Source organism: Oncorhynchus tshawytscha, linkage group LG08 (assembly GCF_018296145.1).
Source record: "Oncorhynchus tshawytscha isolate Ot180627B linkage group LG08, Otsh_v2.0, whole genome shotgun sequence".
NCBI classification, from domain to species: domain Eukaryota; kingdom Metazoa; phylum Chordata; class Actinopteri; order Salmoniformes; family Salmonidae; genus Oncorhynchus; species Oncorhynchus tshawytscha.
In genome coordinates this window covers 25644376-25655856 of record NC_056436.1, presented here as the reverse complement: position 1 = coordinate 25655856, position 11481 = coordinate 25644376, and the positions used below count along the sequence as shown (strand labels likewise).

The 11481-nt window shown below is 44.1% G+C and overlaps 1 protein-coding gene across 1 annotated transcript; it reads right to left on the bottom strand.

Annotated features, from left to right (window-relative positions):
* Window positions 1-520: 520 nt before the first annotated feature.
* On the bottom strand, window positions 521-8360 carry LOC112246803 (tumor necrosis factor alpha-induced protein 2-like). Its single transcript, XM_024415340.2, has 12 exons — window positions 8229-8360; window positions 7599-7811; window positions 6109-6757; window positions 5899-6010; window positions 5557-5679; window positions 4439-4533; window positions 4209-4304; window positions 2160-2286; window positions 1836-1958; window positions 1591-1746; window positions 1391-1512; window positions 521-1153 (listed from the first exon to the last, which is right to left on the bottom strand). The coding sequence occupies exons 2-12, from the start codon at window positions 7807-7809 to the stop codon at window positions 1003-1005; spliced, it is 1965 nt and encodes a 654-aa protein (XP_024271108.1). The 5' UTR covers window positions 7810-7811; window positions 8229-8360; the 3' UTR covers window positions 521-1002.
* Between the last annotated feature and the right edge of the window lie 3121 nt (window positions 8361-11481).

Sequence of the window (11481 nt, the reverse complement as noted above, 5' to 3'; positions counted from 1 at the left end):
CAACACATACAGTAATCAGTAACTCAATTTGAATGCGTTTTGGATGGTCCCATTAGAGACATAGGATGGAATTTAGCTTGTCTTTTTAAATTGAAAAGCCACCAACTGCATGCTTCCTCAATTGAATCCCAGGGGATATTATCATCAAGGTCTGGTGTTTCCCCTTAAATCCTTATCACAACATATTATCAAAACACTGACAGTCTTCCAGGGGAGCTAGAGACATTAACCTGGAAGTATTGGCAGCCTATCCTGTTAATGTTGTTTCCTTCCTCTTTCCAAAGTAATAGGCAGCTTACTGGTAATGTGAGCATTTACCTTGGAACTGATACACAAAACAAATCACAGTCGGCTAGACAAGTACTTAGTGGTGTACACTTCCCTTTGTCGTTGACAAAATAGTAACAATGACTTAGAATGGTTGACTAGCCAATTTGAGGGAAATCCTTGAGTAAGGAAGGAAACACTCAATAAACTCGTACTTCTTGAATCCATGAAGAAGAAATGACAGGGAACTATACAGAGGTGCCTTACAGATGTAATGCGTAGTCCTTTTTATTACATAAATAATTAAACATGCAAAATACAACATACAAATCTATAAGAAGCAATAAGAACACAGTATTCTCATGGAAGAAAAAACTGCAGTAACCTAAAATAACCGTATTGTACAATATAACAAATGTCTACTTTTCACAGCACCCTCAAAGGCTCATAAGACACAGCAATGTGAAATAAGTCCCTTTAAGAATGCCCATATACAAAAGGCAAGCTATTTTGCAACAATCTAATACACTACAGACTTGACTCAAGAATGTTCAACAATCATTTGACCTGTTGTCACTAGTTCCCACAGCCACAAAATCATAAACCATAACCATTTTTACAATTTCTCGTGTCAAAATATGATTTTAAAACTCTAGCCTTAACCTTAACCCTAACCACACTGCTAACCTCATGACTAACCCTAACATTACATTAAGACCAAAATGCTAGTGGTGACTAGTGGAAACCCAATACCTTGGAGAAAAAGGATGGGCCATCCTGGGAGCTGGTGGTGTCTTGGATATCCAGGAGGGTCTTCTTTATCCTCTTCACAGCTGAGGCAGAAAGGTTGGACTTGAGGCTAAGCAGGGCGGTCACCTGGACGTCACTGTGGGTCAAAGGGGAAAAGGGTGAGCTCATCTGTTGTTCAATTCAAACACAGAATCATCTGCAGTGTGTTATTGGCCTTGTGCAATGAACTTTAACTGAATTTAGCATTATGACCTGAATTATTTCTGTATCAATATCAGCCATCACTACATAGTATGCAAAGGAGATACAAAATCACATAGCGACAGTGTTGTGTAATAACAGTTTATGTGAGTAAGAAGTATGACAATTCAACCTGAGATCAGGGTAAGCTTGCCCCAGAGTTACTATTTCCAGCTGTATGGAGGAAATGTCTTGGAGTTTCAGCACTTCAGCAATCCTGGCCAGAATGTCACTCAGCCACTCCTCCCTGGAACCCTGTGAAAACAGTCTTAATGTTATTCTCCTGTGTGTGTGTGTGTGTGTGTGCGCGCGTCCGTGTACGTGTATTCTCACCGCTTCAGTGAAAAGTTGGTTTAGTCTCTGGCCATCCTCCCACACCGACCTGGCAGCCTGCTCCTGCATCTCTTTGTCTCTCAGCTTGATCTTCCTCTTCAGTAGCCTCCTCACGTACTCCACTGTCACCTCCAAGTGCAGCTGGCTCAGCAGCTCCTTCATAACCAGCCATTCAATCAATCAACTTCTCAATCTGTCAATAAATCAGCCATTACATCTTTCAATCGATCTGTCAATCAATTTACCTGATGGCAGGAGTCAGTCAGGCCCATAACATCCTGGGTGTGTTTGTTAATTCCTTCCAACAGCTTCTCAAACACATGTTTCTTCTCCAACCATATGGGCGTTCCCAGACTTCTGTACTGAGACTGTGTGTGTGTGTGGTGTGTGTGTGTGTGTGTGTGTGTGTGTGTGTGTGTGGGGAGAGGAAGAGGCAGATAGACAACAGATCAATATCAAGAACAATGACAGGCTAGTAGGTACATTCCACTTTATATGACTTCCTTTTCTCAGATGCAAAGTCAAACTTTTCACAAAGCCTGGATTTTAGATGTGTAAGTCAGCAATACCTTGAGGTCCTTGTGTATGGGGCTTGTTAAATATCTGTAGCCACAATTTTTCATATCAGCTACTATGGACAAACAGCATTCCTTTATATCCACTGGGAAGAGATCTGCTTTCTTCACAATATAGTCCCTGTGTGGAATCATACAGGTAGAATGACTTAATAAGACGGCTCTGAAGAGAATGGCTGATATTTTACATGCTCCTGACCAATTGTGCTATTTTGTTAGCTTTTTTGCGTTGTTTGTAACTTATTTTTTAACTTGATTTTGTACATAATGTTGCTGCTACCGTCTCTTAGGACCGAAAATATCTTCTGGACTTCAGAACAGCGATTACTCACGACGAACTGGAAGAAGCTTTTTCCTTCAACAAGACCGACGAGAAGGATATACTGCTCTCCCGTGAACAGGCCCAAATCCCTGTCATTTACGTGAAGAAAACACAGAGGAAAAGAGGACGCAGATCGGGCTGCCTTCTGAGATTCCGTAGGCGAGCGAGTAAACTTCTACTGCCTTCCGTTCTACTTGCTAACATGCAATCATGAAATTGATGACCTACGATTACGATTATCCTACCAACGGGACATTAGGAACTGTAATATCTTATGTTTCACTGAGTCGTGGTTGAACGAAGACACGGATAAAGAAGCGAAGGTAACCTGCCTAAATTATTACCACCACGTAGTACTCACGTCGGTAGCCACGACGTGCTTTGAAAGGCTGGTCATGGCTCACATCAACAGCACCCTCCCGGATACACTAGACCCACTCCAATTCACATATCGCTCCCACAATCTCAATTGCACTCCACACTGCCCTTTCCCACCTGGACAAAAGGAATATCTATGTGAGAATACTGTTCATTGTCTACAGCTCAGCGTTCAACACCATAGTGCTCACAAAGCTCATCACTAACCTAAGGACCCTGGGACTAAAAACCTTCTTCTGCATCTGGATCCTGGACTTCCTGACGGGCCGCCCTCAGGTGGTAAGGGTAGGCAACAACACGTCTGCCACGCTGATCATCAACCCTGGGGCCCCTCAGGGGTGTGTACTTAGTCCACTCCTGTACTCCCTGTTCACCCACGACAGCGTGGCCAAACACGACTCCAACACCATCATAAAGTTTGCTGACCATACAACAGTGGTAGGCCTGATCATCAACAACGATGAGAGCCTATAGGGAGGAGGTCAGAGAACTGGCAGTGTGGTGCCAGGACAACAACCTCTCCCTCAATGTGAGCAAGACAAAGGAGCTGATCGGAGACTACAGGAAAAGGCGGGCTGAACAGGTACCCATTAACATCAACAAGGCTGTAGTGGAACGGGTCGAGAGTTTCAAGTTCCTTGGTGTCCACATCACCAATGAACTTTCATGGTCCAAACACACCAAGACAGTCGTGAAGAGGGCACGACAAAACATTTTCCCCCTCAGGAGACTGAAAAGATTTGGCATGGGTCCCCAGATCCTCAAAATGTTCTACAGCTGCACCATCGAGAGCATCATGACCGGTTGCGTAACCGCCTGGTATGGCAACTACTCGGCATCTGACTGTAAAAGCGCTACAGAGGGTAGTGTGTAAGGCCCAGTACATCACTGGGGCCAAGCTTCCTGCTATCTAGGACCTATATAATAGGCGGTGTCAGAGGAAAGCCCATAAAATTGTCAGGGACTCCAGTCACCCAAGTCATATACTTTTTTCTCCGCTACTGCATGGCAAGCGGCACCGGAGTGCCAAGTCTAGGACCAAAAGACTGCTTAACAGCTTCTACCCCCAAGCCAAAAGACTGCTGGACAATTAATAAAATTGCCACCAGGCAATTACATTGACCCCCCAACCCCCATTTATTTTGGCAAATATTTTCATAACTCTTCTTGAACTGTACTGCTGGTTAAGGGCTTGTAAATAAGCATTTCCCGATAATGTCTACACTTGTATTCGGAGCATGTGACAAATAAAGTTTGATTTGATCAAATTAGATGACTAGATTATGTCATGGTGGTCCTATCAATTTGGACATCACATCACATAAAGAGAAAATAAAACATACCTAAATTGTTCAACACAGGAAAGATTGGCCATTATCACAGTTCTGCTGTTTCTATTGTTGCTTCCCTGGAGAACTTTCTCCTGGAATTTCTTGTAGCTGGAAGTGTGTAATTTGGTACATTAGTAATAGATCATCTTGATTTGATAGTATTTGGAGTAGAATACAACACAATGCATTGTTACTTCATGATTCATAACATGCAATTCTGTCCTGCAAATAGCTTATATTACCTATTCAAGAAGTCCTTCAACAGGCACGCAATCATCTGGACTTTGGACGTGTCTCCCAAAACTGTCTCTACTGATTCGAATGCAGCATGAACAAACTAAAGGGTGTTGGGGATGAATCAGAATTAGTTGGGTAACATAGATAAGATGTTTTATTTTCACAATATGCTTGTGAGATATTTGTTATTAGAATGTATCTCTTTGGACTATAGGGTTGGCAGTTTGCAGTTATCCCTTCCCAGCTAGGGCTCAGTTACTTGGGGCCCAGAGAGGGGAGAGGTCAGGCTTGTCTTATCTGTGAATGTGTGTAACTATTCCTAAACCATGTGAAGGGATGGCGTGATTAATGGGGAACCAGTTAGTTGGCTCCACAATGTCTGTACACCAGTCACTCCATACTTTTCCCATTTGGGGGAAGAGTATGGCAGTGTCTGGAACCATTGTATGTCCCCTCTGATGTTGCCCTTCTCTTGACCTAGTATAAGACCTAGAGGCTCACTCTCCTCTGTGAGCTTGTCCAGGAGGGGGTGTATTTGAGATGGGTGTATCTAGAATTGACAATTAATATGCCATTGGATGAGGTAATGTTTTGGTAATATGAAGTACCAAGAACGAGATTAGAACCTTATCTTAGAGAGAAAACTAAACGATAATGTATAAATAATGCTGTCTGGATATGGGATACTCCTCTCTCAAGTAAAAGTCTTCCTTTGTGCAGTTTTCCTAAGACCTGTGGTTTGTCATGTCGACTAGGGGGTGGATCTTTGCTATAAAAGATCTCAGTTGCCATTATGTTGACACTCAGAATTCATTTATAGACACTGAATTGATCTGAGAGTAAAAGGGCTATGGTGAAGCTCATATTATTCAAAGATGAAGTTTAAAGTATAACTCTGACTTGTGTGTGGTTTGTAAACTCTCCAATCACTTTGTAATACAGGAAATTACCACGACAAGGGACAGAGAAATAGAAAGTGAGCTGGTTAATTAAAGATGGAGAATAAGTGACCTTTCCATTTGAAATTCATCTCTGTTGAAATAAACAACGTAATTTGTGACTAACTGAATAGTAAGAGCAATATAGGCATGAAGATGCCAAATATTTCCTATATCATATCTACCTGAATGACATCGATGGCCAAGGGGCTAAAGTAACAGTTGTCTCTGAGCTCTGGCACAGATCCCTCCCTCCAGGCTTGCTCCTCTACATGCAGCACTTTGTTGATCAATGTCTGCACCTCTGTCTGAAAATAGAGCATAAACAAAACCATGCATTATCTAACAAGGGATATATTTATCTCTGGGATAATTACTGAAAATGTAACTTTAAAAAAAATTATCTACAATCAATTATTCACATCTAGGTGGGTAAAGCTAATATTTTTCTGTTCGAAAACATAAACACATGGGTCAGAAAGCTGTGCTCCAATTTGCAGGACACATTTATATTAAATAATATTTACCTCTTGGTGAGTAAGATATTGATTCTCCAGGTGTGTTGTTAACTCTTCAGTCAACAGCTTTCCCAACGCTTCAGGGTTTATCGCCTTGGTCAGTTCCAGATTTTGTAGAATCCTAAGACAAAAACCAGGAGTTACTATGTTAGTCAGTCATATCTCCTAACCTCCTTATATAGTATTTGAATAAGCAAACAAAAATAAGATATCACTCACTCTGGGTAGGCAACATTCACCCAATGCAGGAGGTAAGAACAGTCAATCATGTCCAGTCCATACTCTGCAATCTTTCTCATCCCTGCACTGAAGGCTTGGTGGTACATTTTTCCATACAGGTTGCAGATATCCATGTCCTCTGGATAACAGCCCTTCACATCCTTCACCACCATCAGCAGGTCCTCCTGCAGGCGTCTGCCCTTCCCACAGATGTCCCTCTGCAGGGAGGAGCGTAGCTTGTTGCTCTCTTTGGGGGGCAATTCGGCATTGACCATACACTCCTCCACCAGGCTCTGGATGACAGTGTCGTGGTGACGTCTACACTCACTGGGCCTCCAGAAAGGCTGTTTACTCTCCTGCTTCAGCCATCGCCTATCCTGCTCCTCCTCCTGTAGGATAGCCTTCACTGCAGACTTCAGAGCTTCCAGACGGTCTTTGTCCGGACTGAGAGAACTCTTCACAGCCAGGTCTATGTGGCTGAGGAGGGCTTTGCGATCTCTGGCGAGCTGCTCTTTCTCCTTCTCCCTCTCTGTGGTCGGCTGAACTACTTCTGAGATCCGTCCATATAGATGCTCCTCTCTGTCTATCAGCTGTTGGCCAGCAGCAGAGAGGCGATTTCTCTCAAGGTTCTGCTCAAAAGTCAGCAACTCTGAGGGAAAAGACAACAAAAACAGTGTTGTGTTTACAGTGTCTAAACTATTTGCCATAAAACATGTACATACGAATGTATGACGTGTTAGAACCAGTGGTGGAAAAAGTACCCAATTGTCATACTTGAGTAAAAGTATAGATACCTTAATATAAGGTTACTCAAGTAAAAGTGAAAGTCACCCAGCAAAATACTTACTTACTTGAGTAAAAGTCTAAAAGTATTTGTTTTAAACTATACTTAAGTATCAAAAGTAAATGTAATTGCTAAAATATACTTAGGTATCAGAAGTTAAAGTTGAAGCATAAATAATTTCAAAGTCCTTATATTAAGCAAAGCAGATGGCTCCATTTTCTTGTACACTCCAACCCTCAGACATTATTTACAAACAATGCACTTATATTTAGTAGGTATGACAGACCAGAGGCAGTAGGGATGACCACCTGTATTCTTGATAAGGGCATGAATTTGACAATTTTCCTGTCCTGATAAGCATTAATCATGTAACAAGTATTTTTGGGTGTCAGGGAAAATGTATGGAGTAAAAAGTACATTTTCTTTAGGAATGTAGTGAATTCCAAGTAAAAATGGTCAAAAAATATAAATAGTAAAGTAAAGTACAGCTACCCCAAAAAACTACTTAAGTAGTACTTTAAAGTACTTTTACATCATTGGTTAGAACTATCTACAGATGTGGTATACACAAATAAATCAGTAATGAGAAAAATGTACATTTAATATCTGGGATTTTTATGATAACCTAAGAATTATAACATGTTTTTTTTAAAAGACATGGAATTACAAATAGAGAAGGGGAGAACTCGTTGTAGGTTTCACTCACCCTTCTGGGGGGCAGCTATAAGACTAGATGTGTTGGGTACATCTGGAAAGGAGACGTGGCTGTTGCTCTTGGAATTCCGTCTAAGGATAGGGGGCAGTGTAAATTGTTTAAACTTTCTTCCAGCTGATGTTGTCTTTCCACTGTGTTCCACTGGAGATTCTGGTTTAGTGGATCCTATTCCTGGGGTGTTGCTGGTCCACAGGGTCCTCATTGCTACAAAGAGACAGATGGTCACTTACTACATTTGCAATGTGTTCTAAACTGATTGTGTTCAATCTGCTGCATTGTTAAATATTGTAGCGATATTAACCCAACACCTAGCGATCTCAGCAAGAGGTTTGGACCTCTTAGCATAACGGTTGAAGTATTGGTTTGACTATCGCTTGACCATGGTTCGAGTCTTGGTCTGGCCACATCCCGCCGGGTACTCTACAATATTTAAAGGCGTTTAATTGTCACATTATCTCTATCTACCATTAACAAAAATTGGGTAAAAGGTTAGAAATACAGTCGGCATTTATGTATATATATATATAAAATTGCCAAGTATATTTTGTAAATGAAAACATTTGACATCATAAGTAAACTTTCAGTATGCAGAGGCAAAATAAAGCATGCATAAAGACCTACCTGCTGAAGCCAGATAGAAAAATATGTGTGAACTGAAAGGAATCGATCTACTCTCATGACAGTACAGATCACGTCTGCATATCGTAAAAACACTTCCATTTATAGGCTGCAGCAGGACAGGGTGGGCTCGCGTGGCAGCCTGGTCTCATAGACTAGACGTAACAGTACACTTAAATCCAGGATACTCACATCATTATGATATGTTATGTTTGGTATGGTTGCATAAGACCACGGCCGACCCGCTCATTAGGCAGGATTAGGCGGACACATTGTCTGAGGTAAACTGAATAAGACGCACCTCCAACAACAAAACATAAAACCTTACACAATTCTGCCCCAAAACAATGACAATTTCTCTCAACCAGTGGCATATGGGGGTTTTAGGTGAGCGCTGATGCCGACCTGAGATAAGCAGTACCCACTTTGTAAAAGACAGGGGCGCAAAATATTTTGCTTGTCCATTCCCAGTGCTCTCACCAGGGTGCTGTTGGAGTGGCAAAGCTAAAATACCACCTCTGCAAAATGAACAACTTGACCCTGCCTACCCAATAGCAGTCAGTTATCCCTTGTCATTCATCCCCCAGATCTGATTGATGCCACTCTGCTTTACCACTGAGCTAGTTTACAGCTAGGGACTGTTCCTCAAACTCAACAGTAAGGGCCATATGGTAAAGTGGGCTATCCTCAGTGCCTAGTGCCTATGCTGCCTCGCTCTCATTCCACCAGGATCGTCCAGGCCAGAGCTTCCACCGTAGCCCACTATGAGAGGCCACTATTTCGTGGATTGACTAAGCCCAGAATCACCCCTCTTATGACGCTGACCAATGCACTCAGTACCTATAGTTCGGTCTCAGGTTCTTTTATTCCAGCAACTCGGGGTCACAATGGACAAATTAACCAATGCTAAAAATCCTCATTCAATCAAGTCAATCTCAGAAACCTAGAGTAAAACAACATGCACTTGTAAGACTATTTGATGACATAGGGTTTCAGAACAATAAAGCAAGTTTATTCAAAATTCCAGAAACAGGCATAAAAAGTCCCAGTTCAATCAATCAATATTGTGATAAGCAAAAGTTAGATACCTGGGTTTCACATGACTGAATAGATATGCATCTGTTAGTCACAGATACCTTAAAAAATGTAGCGGGGTGGATTAGAAAACCAGTCAGTATCTGGTGTGACCATTTGCCTCACGCAGCACGACAAGCTGTTGAATGTTATCCCACTCCTCTAAAATGTCTGGGCGAAATTGCTGGATATTGGCAGGAACTGGAACACGCTGTCGTACACATCATTCCAGAACATCCCAAACTGGCTCAATGTGTGACATGTCTGGTGAGTATTTAGGCCATGGTGTCACGTTCTGACCTTAGTTCTGTTATTATATCTTTGTTTTAGTATGGTGAGTTGGGTGGGTTGTCTATGTTCTTTTTTCTATAATTTGGGATTTCTGTGTTCGGCCTAGTATGGTTCTCAATCAGGGGCAGCTGTCAATCGTTGTCCCTGATTGAGAATCATACTTAGGTAGCCTGGTTTCACTTTTGAGTTGTGGGTGTTTATTTTCCGTGTCAGTGTTTGTGCCACACGGGACTGTTTAGTTTGTGTCGTTGAGTCATGTTTATTGTTTTGTATTTCCGTGTTAATTTTGATTAAACATTATGGACACTTACCACGCTGCGCATTGGTCCTCTGATCCTTCTCACTACTCCTCCTCAGAAGAGGAGGACGAGAACCCTTACAGAAACACCCACCAACCAAGGACCAAGCAGCGTGGTAGCGGGCAGCAGCGATCTCCGGACTCCTGGACATGGGAGGAGATACTTGACGGCAAGGGACACTGGGCACAGGCTGGGGAATATCGCCGGCAGAGCTGGAGGCAGCGAAAGCTGACTGTCGGCGATATGAGGAGGCAGCATGGCAGTGCGACAGGCACGAGAGGCAGCACCAACATTTTTTTGGGAGGGGGCACACGGGGAGTGGGGCAGAGTAAGGTTGGAGACCTGAGCCCACTCCTCGTGCTTATCGGAAGAAGCGCATTACTGGTCAGGCACCGTATTATGCGGTCAAATGTACGGTGTCGCCAGTACGCGCTCATAGCCCGGCGGGCTATAGGCCAGCCCCCCACAAGTGCCATGCGAGAGTAGGCATCCAGCCAGGGCGTGTTGTGCCAGCCCAGCGTGTTTGGTCTCCAGTACGCCGTTTCGGTCCAGGGTATCCTGCGCCGGCGCTGCGTGCTGTGTCTCCAAGGCGCTGGGAGGGTGCAGTGCGTTCTATGCCTGCGCTCCACCCGTGCCGGGCGAATGTGGGTATTGAGCCGAAGGGAGAGGTGTGAGTGGTATGCACCAGATCTCCAGTGCTTACCCACAGCCCGGTTCAACCTGTGCCTGCACTCGGGAGGGTCCGGGCTAAAGTGGTCATCCAGCCTGGAGGAGTGGTGCCAAGGCTGCGCACCAGAGCTCCAGTGCTCCCCCCACAGCCCGGTCCATCCGGTGCCTCCTCCATGCACCAGGCCTCCTGTAGGTCTCCCCAGCCTGGTGGGCCCCGTGGCAGCCCAACGCACCAGGCTGTCTCTCTGTCTCCTCCCTACAGGTGCTCCCGCCTGTCCGGCGCTGCCGGAGTCGTCCTTCACTCCGGTGCTGCCGGAGTCTCACGCCTCTCCGGCGCTGTCGGAATCTCCCGTCCATTCGGGACCCGTGGCGAGGGTCCCCAGTCCGAGGTCGGCGGCGAGGGGCGCCGCTCTTAAGAGGCCAATAGAATAGAGAGGTGGAGAAGGACTATGGTGGAGTGGGGTCCACGTCCCATGCCAGAGCCGCCACCGCGGACAGACACCCACCCAGACCCTCCCCTATAGGTTTAGGTTTTGCGGCCGGAGTCCGCACCTTTGGGGGGAGGGGGGGTACTGTCACGTTCTGACCTTAGTCCTGTTATTATATCTTTGTTTTAGTATGGTCAGGGCGTGAGTTGGGTGGGTTGTCTATGTTCGTTTTTCTATAATTTGGGATTTCTGTGTTCGGCCTAGTATGGTTCTCAGAGGCAGCTGTCAATCGTTGTCCCTGATTGAGAATCATACTTAGGTAGTCTGGTTTCACTTTTGAGTTGTGGGTGTTTATTTTCCGTGTCAGTGTTTGTGCCACACGGGACTGTTTAGTTTGTGTCGTTGATTCACGTTTATTGTTTTGTATTTCAGTGTTCATTTTGATTAAACATTATGGACACTTACCACGCTGAGTATTGGTCCTCCGATCCTTCT

Bases quoted from the DNA above. Each gene is read 5' to 3' on its own strand.
- LOC112246803 (XM_024415340.2), bottom strand. From the start codon at position 7,809: ATGAGGACCCTGTGGACCAGCAACACCCCAGGAATAGGATCCACTAAA. The intron at 1,959-2,159 runs GTATTGCTGACT...ACACACACACAG, and splicing joins CCATACACAAGGACCTCAAG to TCTCAGTACAGAAGTCTGGG. The intron at 1,513-1,590 runs GTGAGAATACAC...CTGTTTTCACAG, and splicing joins ACCAACTTTTCACTGAAGCG to GGTTCCAGGGAGGAGTGGCT.